The sequence below is a fragment of the Pelmatolapia mariae genome, linkage group LG7, assembly GCF_036321145.2.
Source record: "Pelmatolapia mariae isolate MD_Pm_ZW linkage group LG7, Pm_UMD_F_2, whole genome shotgun sequence".
Classification (NCBI taxonomy): Eukaryota; Metazoa; Chordata; class Actinopteri; order Cichliformes; family Cichlidae; genus Pelmatolapia; species Pelmatolapia mariae.
Window position 1 is genome coordinate 17,188,011 of NC_086233.1, and position 18,940 is coordinate 17,206,950.

Below are 18,940 nucleotides of genomic sequence, written 5' to 3' on the forward strand. Positions count from 1 at the left end.
TTAATCCTATTACAGTACTACCTTTTTGCTCATTCCAATGGTACAAATAGAAGTGCCCACAGTGGCTCTCTGCTGCCACCTGTAGCATGGATTTTGAGAGCTATTAAAAGCTAAACATTTCCATTGAGGGTTCCAAGTCAAATTCTAAAAAAAATGTGAATGTTTTTGAAAGATTATGAGTTATATGAACACATTTTAATCCCAAAATCCGCTTTGTGTAACATAAAGAATATGCTGCTTTTTTATCATTTAATTTGGGATATTGTGTTTTTGCTTGTGGATCTTTTATATAAATTGGATATTTTGATGGTTGATGGTTAGAGTAAGCAGCTAAGGCAAGCATTAGGTCAATCAGATGTCATTACTAATATATGTAAAACAAGTATTTTTTCTTTTCTTTTCTTTCCTGTGTGTGTGTGTGTGTGTGTGTGTGTGTGTGTGTGTGTGTGTGTGTGTGTGTGTGTGTGTGTGTGTGTAAGAAATGGGAAAAAAGTGCATCATCAGTCCTAATGATAGATAGTGTCTCAAATACTGCATGGTATAGAAAGAAACATTAGGCTAAACATATTGTAGTCTAGATTTATTTTTTTATTTCTCTTTTTTTTGACGGTTTTATCTTATCTATCCTTAGGTCATGCATCTATAAAACAGTAATTACTCTCTGTAAATAAGCACAAACCACAGAGTCTAGTGGAACTTTTACACAGGTCCACACTGCCATCTGGTGGTAGATTAGATAAAACTCGCTTTAACATAAAGTTGTAACAGTAAAGGATGAGCAAAATTTGTGTATGATGTGTGATTTGCAAGTAGCTGGAGATGAAAATACTGTTAGATTTAGATTGCTTTTGGAGTTACTGCATAACTGTTAATCATTGGAAACAAGTCTTTTGGAATGATTTTTGGTGGAATGTCTACAGCCATCTGTAAATCACGATAGAGGCTCTGTCATGGTTTGGGGCTGCCAGTGCTGTTGGAGATCTTGTCAAAATTGTTGGAATTATAAATAGACAAAAGTACGGTGAGATTTTGATCCACAATGTAAAACCATCTGGAAACTTTCTGATTGGCAACAGCTTAGTTATTCAGCATGACAATGACCTAAAACGCACTGCCAATGCAGAAAAATCTTACCTGGATTAAAAAACACCCAGTGGAACGCTATCAGTCATGGACTGCCCACCCTAGATCCCAACATTATTCAAGCAGTGTTGGATGATCTTGATAGAGAACAGAACAAAAGGTGGCCACCATCCAAAGACGGGTTTGAAATGTCCTTCAAGAAACCTGGAAAACTATTCCTGAGTACTACTTAATGAATTTACAAGAAAACTTGCCTGAGAGAGTTCAGCCTGTGAAGAAGAATAAAGGTTCTCATACCAAATATTAACTTTCAGGCTCATTAGAATTATACATGTACTGTATTTCCATTGATGTTTGAATGCTTCAACAAGTCACTGCACCGATTTCCTATTTTCCTGGCAAAATATAAAGGAATAAGGCATGGCTCAAGACTTTTGCAATGTACTGTGGTTACAATCAGTGTCTTGCAAGCAGGGCATACCTGAAACGATTATTTCTGCTAGCTATGAGCTCTCCTCAAGAGGGATTCTTATTCTTTGTATACAGTAGGTCTGCAGAATGTTTAAACAACCAAATATTTAAGCAGAGTGTCATGACTTTCATAGCATTCACTCATTTAAAATGTGACTTCTGGACAGCAGCATTTGCCTTTTCAAAGGAGATCGGCATATTGACCCACAGGAGATACCAGTGCAATATAAACTGCACCAATTGTTCCATTTTAGAAAACACATCCTATATATTCTGCTTGCCTGTTTTCACCCCTATAATCCAGCCAAGCTGTGGGCTTCAAGTTATCCATTCCAACTTTTATAAGCACCCGCAGGCTTACTCACTAACGAGCACAGAGAAAGTTTGAACAAATGCAGGCGGGTTCACATTTGTGAGATGCCACACTAAGAGCTAGTTAATTCAAATAAAATATCACAGTTGCTGGATATGTGAGCACTGGTTCAATTTAATAAGAAGCCCAGATAGAGACAGAAGACCAAAAAGACTTAGTTCAAACATCATCTGCACTTAATCATTTGCATAAACGGATGACTGCTCATTTTATTTTTATAGTGCACCTTGAGAACGTGATGGATTTGCAGTCCAGATTAAATAAACCGCACAGTTGCTCAGTTCATTTGGTCTGTGGCCACATTGGATCATCCTTTGGTCTGTAACAAGACATGAAGCATTGCAAAGCGTGCAAAAAGAGCAGGCTAGCTGCCAACAAAGAGAAATACAAATGAGCATAAAGAATTTAAATGTTGGTTTCTGTTTGCTTGCCTCAGTTCACAATCTTTTTTTCAAATAAGTAAATGCTCTAGTCTTCGTAGTCTTCAGGGCAACCCGCTACAGGTGAGCAGGGAAAACCTTTAACTAACAGGTATCACAATGAAAATCCCCTGGATTGTTGCTCATATTAATCCTTTGTCTTTTGTTATTTATTTTCATTCTACAAGTTTGGTGAATTGGCATGGCTGGGTTTAAGGAGTGAGCAAGTTGCTGTCCATGGTGCTGAACCTCTTTTTTTCCTTGCTACGTGGCAATGCATCCACATTAAAAATGCAATTTGGAAAATGAGCAGAGACAGAGAACAAGAAGCAAAGTCAAAGAGGCAGTTTTGGGGTTTTTTTGTCTTTCCATCATGGCTTTTTGTTTTATTATCAGATGAATGAGTCTGAACTACTTGCACGGCCCTCTGACGTCTTTTCTCAGTGAGGCGTTGTCTCAGTCTCAGTTATCAACTAACATCGAGAACTAGCTTCCCACTTCCTCATTTGCATGCAGATGAAACCACCACACGGCCAGGCAAACTGCATTTCAAGGTCAGCGCTGTACACCAACATGCTGCTGCTTCTTGTGCCAATCTAGGTGCCTCCATGACAATAGACCCAATTACCGCTGGAGCAACTCAAATGGCTTCTTCTTTTATTCGTTTTTTGCAGGAAAATTATGCAAAGTGAGTGTTTTAATATGCACGCCTTACTCAGAGCTGTGTAGTTACAGTATGACATCTTCTAGCACTAATACTTTCTCATTGTCCCACAAGCCTTTGCCTCTCTAATGAAGAAAATACTTTTCAAATGTGCTTCTTTTCACATAGCCATTTCCAACTCTTAAAGGGCAATAGAGCAGTCACAGTCAGAGATTTTACATTTTCAAACCTGACTGAATTAACATGAAAACGCGTCTTCTGGTGAGATGTACTGACTCATATCTAATGGCAGCAAATGTTCAAGTGCATTAATTATTACCTGCACCTTTCAAAGGCCTCTTTTTTTCGCCAGTGCTCATTTGTATTGAGGAGTTTAGCTGACTGGGGAGAGAAGAAGAGTAAGAAAAGAACTCAACCAATTTTCCATTAGTATTATGGGAACAATAGTAAAGCTTATCCTGACTATCTGTACTCACTCAGTAGTAGCCTCCGTTTGTTCTGATCACCTAATAAGATCTCTAAAAGATGGTGGCAGCATTTTCCATGTCTCCCTCTACCTGAGGTTAGATTGTTGATACATCCAGCTTCACCTGCCTTGATGAAAAATCCATTAAGTGACCACAGATTAGAGTTGACTTTAAAGGCTTTTCATGGCCTCTCTTCTGCTATATACAGTACCTGAGCCTATACAAAGGCTGAGTCCTGAGGCTAGAGCCTAAAACCTAAAAGTAACAGAGAATTTCCTGCCAGAGCCCTGGAGCTATGGAATAAACTGCCTCAGGAAATGGGGCCAGTGACATCTTTTACATCTCTTTTTAAGATTTTTTTTTTTTTTTGGAGAACCCCTACTGATTTTATCCAACTGCTTTTATTTCTTGTATTTCTCTCATTTAACCAAATGTAGTTTGTGTTTACTGTACCACCCTCTTTTATTTGGTATTTTAGTTGGGTTTGTGATCTATTATTACAATAAATTGAATACAGATACATATAAAATGTAAAACACATTAAATACACTATGTTTTGTGTGTAGCTTTCAGTGCAAAACAGAATGAATTCTGTATTCATCATAAGAAACTCAACTACCAGTGTTTATGTTAATTAAAACATCCACTTTTAAGACTTTTGGTGTAACAGCACCTCTGTCATTTTGACCTGTTTAGACATATTTTTCCATATCTTCAGGAAAACTGATTTTAAAGTTTTAAAAAGTGAGTGGAAGAGAGTAATAAAAACTTGGTCCCAGCCAAAAGCCAAGACACAAGATGAGGATCGGGTGGAAAGTTCAGAGAAAGCAAACAACGATAGATGGTAAAAAGCTCAATTCTTTCTTGGAAGAGTCTAGTAAAATGCCAAAGGGGAAATATTTTTGAAATAATTTCTTACTCTGTGGAACATAGGAAAGTGTATTTTCAACATTACGTGTTGCAGGAAGGTATCTGCATTACATTACACTGTTTTAGATATATATATATATATATATATATATATATATATATATATATATATATATACACACATATACATATACATATATACACACATATTAATATTACAGTGTCATGGCAAGCAAACCTGAAGAATGCTAACCAAATGAACTCCTAAAAGACAGATACCTGGAAATTTTCACCAGCGTGTATACCTAAAAAGTGGTATAGAATTACAGGATCATTAATAATATGAATGAAAGGCATGACATAACCAACAGCTTGGAGAAAACATTAGTAAATACAATGTAAAAACCGTAAAGGCATCTGCATCTAAAGTGAGAAGATTTATAGCACTATTGTTAACATTTATTGTAGCCTTATTATCTTTAGGTTTTGGGCTTGAAACGCTCATGGCCAACATATTACATTGCGCTTCCTTGCAGAGGGCAAATGCCCAGAAGCTGTGATTGATTGATTAACTTTAAAAGCGATGGGTTTTTTGTTTGTTTGTTTTTTTCCACCCTTGAATGAGAACTGGAATTAAATCTAAGCTATAACAATCTAAAATTAAAGAACATTAGCACTCCTGTAATGAGATGGTATAAACTTTCTACTTTGTGGGCCCCTAAGGAAGTGATGATTAGGATTTTGTAATTGTGCAACCTTTCTGGAAATCTAAGCACTCTAAAGGAGGTTTAAGAGTCAGCTTGGCAGAAGCTGAGCACCAGTAGTTGTGCTTTCCTCCCATTCTTCCTTCGGTGTTCCTTCTGAAAGCGGAAAGAGGGCTTTGTGAGCTGTAAAAAAAAAAAAAAAAAAGTCTAAATCACAATGTGACTTTTTGACAGAAAACCTTTTGATCAGTGTTTAGAGAGGTGTCCATCCCTATTTATTTTTCCACTTTGCGTTTGCTTGTTTGTATAAGGATCCCTGTATAAACGTGCCTTTTAAAGTAATTTTACATCTCCCCCTGGTAAATTCAAGATCAGAGCTCCACTGAGTTAGTCCCACAGCTATGCATGCTAGTTTATGTTCACGTGACTCTTCAAAAGATCAAGAAATAATAATAATACTAATAAAAGACGTATGCATTTCCACCATTATATGTAATTTTCATGTAAAAAGTAAATATAGTATAAGTGTAATACAAATATTACAGTTTTTTTAAGTGTAAAATATGGATTACATGTCAAGTAAAACAAACACATGCCACTAAAAACTGCATTATACCACCCTGAGAACTCTAGAGTTGATATCAGTGTGGAGCACAGACTGGGAGTTGTCTGAGGAGATAAAACTTTGAAGGCGTATTAATCCTCTGTGATGCTCTAGATTTTCTTTAGGGTTCCTGGCGGCAAAGTGTTTAACTTTATAAATGCGCCATCGTTATATTAGACGTACCGATTGTTTTTGCAGTGTAATATAGAAGCAAGACATAAAATGTAAGCGCAAACATTTTCCGGGAGAAAAGCCCATACCCTATTTGAATGGATCCATGCTTGGTTGGACTCCGGTTTAAGGAAGCTTGTCCGCCCGGCAGTCGGAGCGGAGGGGGACTCGACGGCGAGAAGCTTCAGGCGCGGTGTTAGCTGCTGACGGACACCGAAATAGCTCCGCGACGGCTTTCCGAGCATCTTAAACCAGCGCAGCAATGTGTATATTGTCGCCGTAACTCTCGTTTTGTGTCATATTCAGGTGAGTAAAACTTGAACATTGCCTGCCTTGTGGCTCAATTTGTGTGAAGATAGCCGAGGCTAGGAGTGTACGCTGTGGCTCAGTACAAAGGCTTTCTTTGCCGGAGAAAATGCCGGGGCTGCAGCAGCCGGGAGGCCCGCTTGTGTCTTTCAAGTCACCGACTAGCCCTGCTTAACTCTCCCAATGTTTCACACCGCTTCCTTCATTTCTCGTCCAGACGTCGCGTTTCTGCTCAGTCTAAACGCACTTAGTGGCATTACTTACGTTCTAGCGGGTTGTGGACCGAGTGCCGTGGGTTTTGACAACCGTGGCCGGTGCGAAGAAACATGGTTGCTCTGCGGAGTCTCCTAACGATGCAAGCCGGGCAGCTGTGCACTCCGCGCCGCTATAGGGTTACGGGGACAGCCGGGGTTGGTCTGCTGAAACCAGGAAACCGTCCCGTAGCGAAAATACTGACAACGACACGTTTAGTTATGTAACACGGAAAATGTTGTTCGTGAATTGTTGGTATGTCTGGCGAAAGTTTCTTTGTATACATAATACATGAAACAAAGTTGGCGTAGGACTCCGCTATGAGGCGTATTTGGCTCGGTTTATAGGCTTTTTTTTCAGTGGCGCGTATTTATTGACCCATTCTGGTTACGTAGTGTTACTTGTACTTTCTACCGGGTTCAGCGAGTTAAACGCATTAATCGGGATGGTTAAGAGTTTAGCCTCGTAGCTGGGCTATAGGGGGGCTGGCTGTGCACCCCTGTAGGCTGCAGACTGAGCTGGAAGGGCGGATTTCCAATTTGTGCAAGCAGGCTAGGCTCGGGCTCCGCGACTCATCCAGCAGGTTGATGCCCGAAGGCTACTTGATGGTGGCGGGACCCTGCAACGTTTATCTCTAGTTTTAGCCTAGTTTATCCCTCCATATATAGAAGGGCCAAGGTCCCATCCTATAACTGTGGAACCGGACAGGTGTCCGGACAACCACTGATTATTAGTGTGTCAGTTTTAATACTCTGTCCTCTCAAACGTGTTTGCGTCTTTAACAGAATGCAAACAACCTGTAATGTCTTTAAGTAACATATCAAAAACATCATAACTTCATTGTAAGTACACCTGTACTACACTTACGATAGGTCCAGATCAGATACCGCCCTATCAGAGCAAAGGAGTTTCCTAAGATACCTTGCTTAATTAGAAAGGTGCATTTCTAATGCACTAAGTACACACCAGAAAAATTCAACAGCTGACTTCATGGAGGGACCTTTAGTGCACTCCAGCCTAAACCAGATGAAATAACACTCACCTGTCACTCAAAACAGGCTCAACCCTAACTTTAAGCCTTAATACCAATGAGTGTTCTAAAAATGTGCATGCCACAGAGATGCGGCATGAAGAGTGGTGAAAGACTGCTATACTGATCAAAGTCATACAGATGTTTATTTCTGCTGTAAAGCTGTGCATTCTACAAAAATTGACTCCCTTTTGGAGCAAGCCTCAAGTGGCCATTCCAGAAACTGCAGTTTAGTGCACTTCCATAGCCATTTGAGAACAAAAGTCAGCTACACCCGCCTGTTTTCTGTTTTTAGGACACATTTTTTGAGACACTTTAAAATAGAAAAATTTTAGAAAGGAAAATTTATCGCTAACAACCGAGATAGCTTTGATGTGACCAGAACCAGCATCTAGGTAATTCCTGGTAAAACAAGAAAAGGGAAAAAGGATCCCACATCAAAAGTGATGAGAACTACTACTTTAATAAGCACATAGGGTCTTTGATCTAATGGAAATATTTCTGTAAAGTAACTAGTAGCATAGTGTTGCAATATTTTTGCGATGTATTGATACAGGGACACCAAATATCCATCCATCCATTCTCTTCAGCTTATCCTTATCAGGGTGCTGGGGGGGGGGGGGGGGGGGGGGGGGGGGGGAATTGGAGCCTACCAAGTATCTATAGTTTATTAAATAAATTAAAATACAATGACAACAAGACAACTCATCTCATGCACCACTATCCTGAGACAACGTTAGCCAAGCAAACTTGTATTAAATTGGATCAACCAAACAACCATCCAACACACTGGTCTTGACAAGCATTCTTTACATTGCAAATGTACAAAAAAAAACGACACGAGTAGGGAAAAAAACATCCATTATTGAATGGAAAATAAATTAGAAAGTATTTAGGAAACAGAGAGCAATTGGATAAACACAATAATTTCATGCTGTTAATTTGAGGAAGTGAATTCAGTAATTGGGAGCCACAGAAGTATTAAAACACAGCTGCCAACATTTCACTTACACTCTGGATGTGCCTTGATTAAATGGTGGCCTCTGGATTATTATCAAATCTTTGCAGCCTGTTTTATATTGAACTTTTTTTTTAATATTCTGGTTTGGGGGGTAATTGTTAAAATAGATGAACATGCCACTCGGGTTGGTCTAAGATTGGATCGATTGCAATTGGTTGTTTTTCTGTCCAGCAACTGATGATGCTCTAGGCATTTTAGAACACTGTGCAGTGGCTTAATGGGTCAGCTGTAGACTCAGTTTTGTTGGGGTCTTTGTGTTTGCTTTTAAAGTGCTTTGCAGTTGATGGGTAGACTAAATTATTTTCAGAAACCTTCGAGCTATGATGTGTGGTACCAGACCAGTACCAGGAGAAGAAGTGGTCTGTAAAATCTCTGTGCTTAAAGTGACGGCATCGTAATGTTTGCTTTGTCCACCCAACAGCTTTAACACCTGAATTATCAAAAAATAACAAAAAGCAGAAAAAATGCACATTTAAAATAGATCAAACTTTTTTTTTCAACTCAGTGTCTACTAGCTGATTACTCGTGGTAAGGGGAAAGAAATCAATATGCCATGATATTGCTTGTTACGTGTGGCTGTGATGTATTTTTACAGGCTCACCTGAAAAACCTTCCAACACACTTATTTGACAAAGTTGCCTCCTATTCAGAGCAGGCTGATAGCTCAGTCACACAGTAAAACAGGACAGCAACCTCCTTCCATATACAAAAAAAAGAAAAGAATTTTTTAATGAATTTTTCATATACTGCAACCGATTTCAACATGGGGTTTCTAAATGGTTTGCCAGAGCTTCAGGGTGTTGCATACTCATGACCACTTTTGATTGCAATACCATTGCACAGATTGCCTGATAGTAGGCAACCATTCTACAAAAAGTTCCAGTCTAACTTGGACTTACAACAATCACTCTCAGATAAATTGTCAAAATTGTTGCAAATAATTGCTTTCCAAATAATGAATGCAGGCAGATTGTCATCATGTTGCCATCAGCCTGAATGAGTCTTAAATGATAACAATTCGAGTGGACTTGACTCAACTGGCCGCTGGTTATTCTAAGTGTTCACTTGGACCCAGTTAGAGTGTAATTTGTAGCACTACAACTGTAATAACAACAGCAGAGTGGGCCTTACTTTGGTCATAAAATAACAACCAATCACAGAAGACCCTTCAGATGATCTGGCCTACTATCGGATTAATCCCATCATGAGCAGTTTGGCATTTTTCTTGACATGCTGTCATGGTTCAGCCACGCTTAAGTAATCTGACGCTATCTGTGTGTATGTATTAAAGCTACAATAAAACATGATAGCAATATTGGACATAAAGGACCTGATTTTCAACTCTTACAGACTGTAAAATTTGAGTAACAGCAGTTTGGTTGGATGAAGTCTAATTGTAGTCTTAATAATCATCACTTTAGTGACATTTTTTCTTTCTGTGTTTTTTTTTTTTTCATTACAGAGAGAAAAATGTAACTGAACGGAGGCAGCTGCGCTCCAATGGTCGAAGACCTCACCATACTTCACTAGAATGTACTTGATGAATGTACCTCCTGTCGCAGTGACGCAAACAGAATGGAGAACATGTGGCCCGCCTGGAGGCTATAGCCCTCCAGTTTGCTTCAATGACTCTGACACAGAGTTGTCCACCAGAGGCACACCTATCTCAGACAAGGTCCAGATGATCATAGAGAGTCTTAGGAGCACCCAGTCCTCACTCGAGATGGGCGACGAGATCGAGGGAAATGTGCTATCAGGACAGGAGGGTCATCCCCAAGTCTGCAAGGTTGCAGCAGGTTCTTATGTGGGAGTCAAGTCCAAAACTAAAAGCCCCACTGAAAACCTGCACGCTGACATTTCCTCCCCAAACATCCGTGAAAGCAGTGACTCGGATAGCGACGATTCTGTGGACAGAGGAATCGAGGAGGCAATACTGGAATACCTGAAAGAAAAGGATGATCACAAACGCAAAGCAGAACCGTGCTCGACTTTTCTCCCATCGTCCAAAATTCAGAGAAGAAACCCATCCATTCCCGAGGTGTCCAAACAGCACAGCAACAGCGATGCATTCTTGATTGCAGGTAGCAATTTTCCAAAAAGCCTCAAAGTCGAGACCCCAGCAGTACCCACTGTCATACCTATAAAAAAGTATATTAAAAACAAGGCATCTCTAAATGAAAATATAGTTAAGAACTTCGATTTGAATAAAAGCACAAACAAAAGTTTGGAGTGTTCAAAAGAGCAAGCAAGAAATCCCTCTAAACCAGTGAGTCTCGTCAACAGAACTGTCAGTTACCCCGTCACGGCTAAGATGGAAGACTCAAATGATTCCAGTAGCGACGACGGCATCGAGGAGGCCATTCAGAGATATCAGATGGAGAAAAAGGAGCAACAGAACACAGCAGAAGCTTTCGATCCACGTGCATTCAAAGAGGAGTCTGACTCGAGTAGCGATGACGGGATTGAAGAAGCTATTCGCTGCTACCAGCTTGAACAACTCAAGGAGAAGAGCGTTCTGAAGCCATTGCTGCACAAGCAGAAACCTTTCAGTAAGTCGATAATACACAATGTTGCGAGTACAAGCGCAGAGAACATCAAAAGGCAGAAGCTGAGGAAAAAGATGAGCACAACAGAAAAAGAAGTGAAATCTTTCCAGCCTACTCCATCTGTTTCTATACCCAAACCTACAGTTTCAGACAGCTTGAAATGTAAAGAAAATGGATTTTTGTCATATAAAGTAGAGAGTTTGAAGGAGCAGGCAACCCCTGCCCCTCCAAAGGCCAATACAACTGCAGAGCTCATGTGTGCTGAGGCAATACTGGACATTTCAAAGACTGTCATGCCTGGGCCCTTCCATCATAGCGTTGGCCTTAGTGGTTGTGTCACCACTGAATCTTCCTTCCAGTCTTCTCTTCCTGAAAACTGCCCCTGTGAAGAAAGCAATGACAGCTCCATCGATAGTGAAGATGGGATTGAGCAAGAAATCAGGAAATTTCTCGAGCAGAAGGCCCAAATGCACAAACAGGCACCCACCTCTGCTGTGACTCAAGACGCTCAGGGTACAAATGAAATGGAGAAGGTAAAAGCAAATGAACCACAGATCGAAAAGAAACCATCAAGACTGTCTTTAAAGCAACGAAGAAAACACAAAGAGAAAAACATTTGTGTTTCCACCATGGCAGGGGCAGAGGACAGCGTTAAAGAAACTGCCTCTAAGCCTTTACCTGACCATACAAAAGAATCAAAGCTCTTGGCATTGCCCCAGAGAAGTCAAACACACCCTGCCACTGGATTACACAAGTCAGACCAAAGTGGAGACAAAAGCAGCTCTCTTGACAGCGATGAGGACCTAGACACGGCGATAAAAGACCTTCTGAAAACGAAAAAGAAATCAAAGAAAAAGATGAGAGACTTAAAGCGGAAATCAAGGAAGTGCCTCAAAGACGAAGACCCGCTGTTAGGAAATGCATTTCAGACCAAAAAGTTACACATTGACTCTCTTTCCAAGTGTAGTGCTTTGAAAAAGGTGCAGAAAAGTAAGAAAGACAAGCCTGGGCTGGGGAAAAAGAGCATTTCACAACATAAGCAAGTTTATAAAAGTAAGAAGCATGAGCTGCATGAAGGTGAAACGGAGATCCTGAAGGGAGCTGAGCGTCCAGACATCCAGTTTGTGCACACTGCGGAAGCCGCGCCTCAGATTAAGGAAGACAGCAGCTCAGTAGACAGCGACGACAGCATTGAGCAAGAGATCCGAAGATTTCTGGCTGAAAAGGCCAAGGTTTCTACCGCAGACAAAATTAAAGATGGAGATATAGCCAGGAATGGTACTGTCACTATTTGTAGCTCATTTCAAGATAAGGACATTAAACAGGAAAATCAGCTGGCTGAGATTCCAACAAAAAGTATCAGTCCTCTCTCTGAAAAGTCTCATATTAGTAGTCCAGCTCATAATAGACTTCAGACACCACAGACTGTTATTCCAGACATCTCTGCGGTCGGTGCACAATCACATCCCTCAGCCCAATCCTGCAGTCCCAGTCTTTTGGAACCAGCAGATGGGGCAGGGGCAGCTAGAACTGAGCAAAGGAGACCCTATATTGATAAAGGTGATGTCTACAACGCCACCTCACAGACGAAGAGGGCTCGACCAATTTTGAGTCCTAGCGTCGCTCATTCTCGCTCAGAGGCAATCAAATGGCGCCAGAGCCTCGGACTACCTACTCACGACACGAGGACTCTCAGTCGGACTCCGTTCCACATCACCTCATCTGAAATCAGCGAGGGTGGCTCGGTAACACATCAGAGTGGAGGAATGGGCCACAAATTACAGACTCCTGTTACTGTTTGGTCCTCTGCAAGGACCAGTAAATCACCATTCCCCTGTTCTAAAGACACTGCTGGAAATACTACATTCACATCTCCTGTTTTGAATTTTTTTTCTGCTGCCAGACAGCATCCGAGGATGTCCTTTACACGGGATCTACCCGCCGGCCAGAGGTCCCAGTGCTCCATCGAAGGGGAGAAGGAGAGTACGGTGCATATGCCCAAGGACAAGAGTGTGTTTGTGGAACTGGAAGCTAATAGGACAAATCACGTCCAGGTTCAATGCAGGGAAAGAAGCGAGGTTAAGGAGAGAGCAAACTTACTAAGGGAGAAGAAGAGCGAAGGCGAGGGCATAAAGATAGATAATAAAGAAGTGCATCTAGGAAGAAAAGAGGAAGAGTTTATAGATGAGACAGATTGTGAATCAGACCAGAAGAGAAATCCAGAAAAGAAGCAGGGCTTTTCCACATTGTAAGTATTTTTCTTTGACCACTATAAACCATAGTGTCATCATTTTCTGATTTCTCCAATGGTGCCCTGTTAAATATTATAGATTCTGATCGAGCTCATTGATTTATAAGGGAATGTTTATTGATATTTTTTTTATCATAAAACAGACATTTTTTTATGTATTTGTACAATTTCGCAGTTGTGGAACCACAATGAAAACTTTATATGTGCTCATAAGTTATCTGTCGTTGATCGTTTGAAAAGCAATACAGTGACACTTTGGTGCAGAAACGAATGAGCGGTAGAAAATTACATGTTCCTAAATATTTTTGCTAAAAAACAAAAAAGAAGACGTGACAAGGAAAAGAAGTCTCAGTTTGGCAGAATAAAGATTTAGGTTTGAGTCCAAAATGTTTAAAATTAGGTTGCATCTTTTCCCATCTTCCAGTAGGAAACCCAGAGCCCTGAATAGTTACATTAGTTACCTTACTAAGACTTTAAAAGTAATTTCCAACATCAAATTTAGGGATGTACCATTGGATCAGCCAGTACAAATCAAATGACACAGATGGCATTGGTCAGTGATTATTGTTTGTGTCTCATCAGGTTTGTATAAACTGTTTAAAAAAAAATCCTGGACACTGGTTAGATTGTCTTTTTAAACAGTGGTCCTGGTATTGGTTTGAAATCTCACTGTGCATTCTTATTTATTGTAGTAGGTTTCCATCACTGCCTAGATTATGGTTTTCATTTATTTTACGTGTGCAGCAAATCAAAATGGCACAAAGTTAAACTTCTGGGTGCAGTGGTTAGGGTGAAAACATAAGTGAGACAAAACCCCCAAACAATCGTTTTTCGAGCAAAAAATGCCAAAACTTTATAAAATAGGGTTATTTACTGCATTTTATTTCTTTGTGTGTTAGGTAAGTGGGTTTTTTTCCTCTTCAATGTCAAATAGAATCACTTTACCTGAGCTGATCAGTCAGTACTGAAAATAAGTTTTAGTTGTAGCCCCAAATAATATTTTTAACATGAAATTAAGGGCATAATTGTGTATCTAATTAAAAAAAAAAAGACCAATCAGATTTCAATACTGTTTAAACAAACCTTAAAAATATATTTAGACTAAAATACAAAGTAAGTGAGCTTTTTGGTTTATCACAAGGAAATCTGAGATACTCCTCTCAATTTTCTCATCTGTGTCTGCAATGACACAATTTACTTTGTCCAGCATGTACTGCACTCTGCACAGTGTATATCATTAGATCTTTTGACACTTTCACAACCTTTTCACTCACGTGCAGCAAGAGTGTTTTTATACTGTCAGCACCACCTTGAAAAGTCTCCTTCCTTTCTTTTCTCCTTCTCTCATTTGTTTTATTCTTTTAATCCCTTTCCTCAGACTAATTCTGTGCGCTCTGAACGATGGTCATTTCAGTCAGTTTCTACTTTTTGAATATAAAGCAGAAACAGCCACTATGTTTCAATTATTACTTTGACTCTTGTGAGCCACTTTTTTTTTGGGGGGGGGGGGGGGGGGGGGGGGGGGATTTTTAAGATAAATATCATGGGTACAGGAACCAAGTTACCACCAACCTTTTGCTTTTCACACGCAGCACTCTTCTTGTCTTTGTCTGTTCTATAATTGATTTTCATGAAAGAAAATTTAAAGCCGAGTTGCTGGTGATAGATGTTCTAGTAGTCTCGGATAAAGTCTTGCTCCAGATTCCATAAGTACCACATTTCCCCCTCACTGTCTTGCTAAAGTTGATATTTTGTGTGGCTTGTTTTGTTTTGTTTTTTGTCATGTTAAAGTTTTCCTGGATTTCCCGTTTGAAAAAAGGCTATTTATTTTTCTTTATGAAATAAAAAAGGCATTACTGAACATGCTGTGCATATCCAGTTTTTCTGTAAATATTTTGTAAGAAGTGTTTTTTTCTTTTTCTCTTCTCCTTCTTTACTTTACTCTTTCTGATGACAGAAATGTTTGCCATGTCTTTTAAGTGCATCTGTGTAATAAAGATTGGAATCTGAGCAACAGTGGGCCTCTTGACTTAAATTTTATAATTTACGAAATTATTAAAGATTACTGCAGAAGTAGTCTGACGCATATCCTACTCTGCCTTGACCAGGTCTTTATCCAGTGCCATTGATCCCGGCATTACCTTCAGGCCTTGCATAGCTCTTACCTCAGAGGAGAGAGGCAGCATGTTCAACAGGAGATACTTGGCTGAAAAGTGCAAGAAGGTACAATTATGTGGAAACACGGCAGCGTTTGTTTGTCAGTCACAAACATCATGATATCAGTTCTTTGTAAAAAAGTTCAAATCCACAGTGTGAAGTGTGTATTATGCAATGCTTGCAGGGGAAAACTTCCCTCATTAACTCTTCTGTGCACGGCAAGGCTGTGCAGCACGTCAAAAGGAAACTTCAGTTTGTTCCAGTAAACGGGTATGTGATCGCACCCAAATGGTTTTGTCTCAACAGTGAACAATCAAACGCAAAGAAAACTCATCTGCAACTTGAGTTTCCTTGTTTGTTTGGTTTTTGCAGGAAACTGGATGTGCTCAGCAAGCTCAGCACACAGTGAGATAAAAGCTGGCTTTTAAAGATGCACCTAGGTGCTCCCTGCTGTTAGAGTGTGTATGGATTGTTGAAAAACTATTATGGACCCAAGTGTTTATGTATTGCAGTTGTTGTTGTTTTGTTTTGTTTTTTAAAGCATTTAGTAAGTATGTGAAGTTTTGGTAAGTTCTATAACAATACTAAGGGCATTACATTTTAATTTTGGATTAAATATGGATCCTGAATTCAGGGATACCTTGAGTATTTCAGCATTTATCTTAGCTGAATTTTCTATTTTTTCTCTAATGCACAGTAAATTTGATTTGGGGTTATATTGTTTGAGGTACCATATATTCGTTCTCATCCTCATGATGCCACTGTTGTTTTTTGTTAGAAGTATATTTACAAACATTTGTTCTATATTAACAGTTTTTCTTCTTACAACTAACATTGGCTTATGTACTTGAATACGTTTCATAGCTAAATAACACAAGAACGGTACTGTCTGTGACGCTCCAACTCTTTCAATAAAGTTGAGCCGAGAAAAGGTGGGTTAATGGGTGTTGTAGTTTTTACACAAGCACATCACGACAAGCGTCTACTTTACGGCATTCTGTGAACTACAATTGCGCAGTCGCAGTTTGCTGACCTTCCATGGTTCTGCAAGCATGGCTGTCCGGGCACTTACGAGAGGTAATTGAAAACAGTTTACAGTTTTTTATTTAGAAAATAGTTCAAGGAAAATATTCAGAAGATTTAGAGCCAAACCAACATTTTACCTTGTGTTTATTTCTGCGTTTAGTTTTGAGTTTCGTGTACGCTACGCTACAGTTTAGCATGTTAGCCCACAGCTAAATGCTCTATTACAATTAATGGCAATAATTAAACGGCTGCGCTAGGTTATTGGCAAGCATTATTCGCTTCATGATAGTTAACTACCGATGTTTTAACATTTGTTTCATATTTAGGCCTTTTAGGGTTCCGATACTCACGGGCTGCCACAGTAGCATCCCCGTGTGGTGGACATCACTATGTGACAGCACCGTCTGCGAAGCCACCTCCACCCCAGGCTGACGATGTTACAGGTGAGCTATATAACGCAAGGGCATTAACACTTGTTTTTTCAAGAATTTTATTTATGTTACTACTTATCATTTGTTGTTGTTGTTTTTCTTATTAACAGAAAAAATATTAAACCAGCCCCTCGAGAAAGCAGACTTTTTCCGTGTGGCTGAGCTTTTCTCCTTGAAAGACTTGTTCGACGCCAGAGTGCATCTTGGTCACAAAAAAGGTTGCAGGCACAGGTTGGTGTGATATTTATTTAGTTTTAGTGCGCTGCACCCCCGTATATTTACAAGTTGTTTGTAGTCTGTATTTAAATAAGCTGGAGACACGTCTTTCTTTGAGGGTCAAGGCTTTATAACTTCTACCTTAGTGTTTTTGGGGATTTTTTTTTTTCTTCCTGTGGGGTTTAGGTATTCCCAACATGTGAAACTAATCTCACATGATAGAGGCTTGTTCAGTCACTACTTGGCACATGTTAGATTTTAGACCTTCTGTCTATTGCTTACTCTGTCTGCATATCCTGCAATGGCTGAATAAAGTATAACTTTTTAAGTTTGAACAGTGTCATTTGCCCAGAACTCCTAGTGGTAGTCTTCTGTGGATAAAAAGTGGGGAGTTATTAATAAAAAATTTTTTAAAAAGATGCCATAAATCTTCATGCTTTAAACCCCTCTTTATTAAATTGGAAGTTTCTGTTTGGTAACACTTCTGGTTATTAGTGGTAACAGCAAGCATAGATACCACAGGTCCTAGAACACAGGAGGAAGCGATACAAACTTGTTTTAATACAGATGGCATTTATTTTTAACTATTCCATAACTAACCTATTGTCATTAAATGCTTCTAACAGAAAGCTCCAGCAGCAGGAAATGTTTTGGTTACTTGTTCGATCATTAGAGCTATGTTACTTTATTCAGCAGTAGTGATTCAAGTGACATTTTTCTGAATTGTAATTCCGTGTTTCTAGGCTCATGGAGCCGTATCTCTACGGCTGTCGTTTGGATCATGACATTATCGATCTGGACCAGACTATGGAGCACCTTCAGCTAGCCCTCAACTTCACCGCCCACATAGCATATCGCGGCGGCATCATCCTGTTTGTCAGCAGGCGGCGTCAGTTTGGCCATCTGGTGGAGACCACCGCCAAAGATTGTGGAGAGTATGCGCACACGCGGTACTGGCAGGGCGGCCTCCTCACCAACGCCAACATCCAGTACGGCCCAGGAGTCCGCCTACCGGATCTCATCATTTTCCTTTCAACTCTCAACAACGTCTTTCAGCAGCACGTGGGCATCAGAGACGCAGCCAAGATGAACATTCCCACAGTGGGTGTGGTAGACTCAAACTGCAACCCCAGCCTGGTGACGTACCCCGTGCCCGGGAACGACGACACTCCAGCTGCCGTCGAGCTCTATTGTCGTTTGTTTAAGATGACCATCAACCGTGCCAAAGACAGAAGGAAACAGATGGAGCTCATTCATGGTCTGTCAGCGCCCACCTCGCAGACCTCATGAAATGCTCTTAAATAAAATAAAAACAAGAGACGTTGAAAAGCCTACATTCTTTTAATCTGTAGCTCATCAACTGTGTAGTGTATCCTGTTTCATGTTGATACACTACAAATTTATAATAAATTTTGGCTTCCTCCTTCCATTACACATCTGCACTTGGAAAACATCTGGTTTAAAAGTCAGTAAAATATGGCTCAAAGTTCACATTGGAGCAAATTTATGTGAATATCACAGCTGTAAATCCGTGAAATAACAAAGTGGTGATCCATTATTGAAATCCTGGCGTGGGAGAGTGATGATCATTTGCAGTTGCAGACTGAAAGAAAAGTATCTGAGTCATTGTCACAACTGTATTTGCTCTGTTGCGGTCTATGTAAGTGTTTAGGCCATGAAATATGTTTCTGTAAACAAAAATACCTCTGCAGAAAGTCAGCCAAATGATGCATAACATAAGCAACCTATGAACTACACATGAACATTAATTAAAAGCAGTTTCTGAAAGTACACTGAAGTAATGTCTGTTCATCTAGTTAGAAATGAAACAAGGACTAATACATATATACATACACTGGAGGGATGCAGCATCATTTA

The 18,940-nt window shown here is 39.9% G+C and overlaps 2 protein-coding genes across 2 annotated transcripts; both read left to right on the forward strand.

The window, feature by feature from the left end:
- Window positions 1–5,825: 5,825 nt before the first annotated feature.
- ppp1r26 (protein phosphatase 1, regulatory subunit 26) lies at window positions 5,826–16,026 on the forward strand. The gene is made up of 4 exons (XM_063478181.1): window positions 5,826–6,132; window positions 9,898–13,229; window positions 15,341–15,455; window positions 15,574–16,026. Exons 2-4 carry the CDS (start codon window positions 9,967–9,969, stop codon window positions 15,796–15,798), a joined length of 3,603 nt encoding a protein of 1,200 aa, XP_063334251.1. The 5' UTR covers window positions 5,826–6,132; window positions 9,898–9,966; the 3' UTR covers window positions 15,799–16,026.
- A 329-nt stretch (window positions 16,027–16,355) lies between these two features.
- Window positions 16,356–18,933, forward strand: mrps2 (mitochondrial ribosomal protein S2). Its single transcript, XM_063480589.1, has 4 exons — window positions 16,356–16,466; window positions 16,742–16,858; window positions 16,957–17,077; window positions 17,806–18,933. Exons 1-4 carry the CDS (start codon window positions 16,442–16,444, stop codon window positions 18,350–18,352), a joined length of 810 nt encoding a protein of 269 aa, XP_063336659.1. The 5' UTR covers window positions 16,356–16,441; the 3' UTR covers window positions 18,353–18,933.
- Window positions 18,934–18,940: the final 7 nt, after the last annotated feature.

Excerpts from the sequence above, each read along its gene's own strand:
- ppp1r26 (XM_063478181.1), top strand. The coding sequence starts at position 9,967 with ATGTACTTGATGAATGTACCTCCTGTCGCAGTGACGCAAACAGAATGG. Across the intron at positions 13,230-15,340 it reads AAGCAGGGCTTTTCCACATT|GTCTTTATCCAGTGCCATTG; the intron begins GTAAGTATTTTT and ends TGCCTTGACCAG. Across the intron at positions 15,456-15,573 it reads TGGCTGAAAAGTGCAAGAAG|GGGAAAACTTCCCTCATTAA; the intron begins GTACAATTATGT and ends CAATGCTTGCAG.
- mrps2 (XM_063480589.1), top strand. The coding sequence starts at position 16,442 with ATGGCTGTCCGGGCACTTACGAGAG. Across the intron at positions 16,467-16,741 it reads TGTCCGGGCACTTACGAGAG|GCCTTTTAGGGTTCCGATAC; the intron begins GTAATTGAAAAC and ends TTTCATATTTAG. Across the intron at positions 17,078-17,805 it reads AAAAAAGGTTGCAGGCACAG|GCTCATGGAGCCGTATCTCT; the intron begins GTTGGTGTGATA and ends CCGTGTTTCTAG.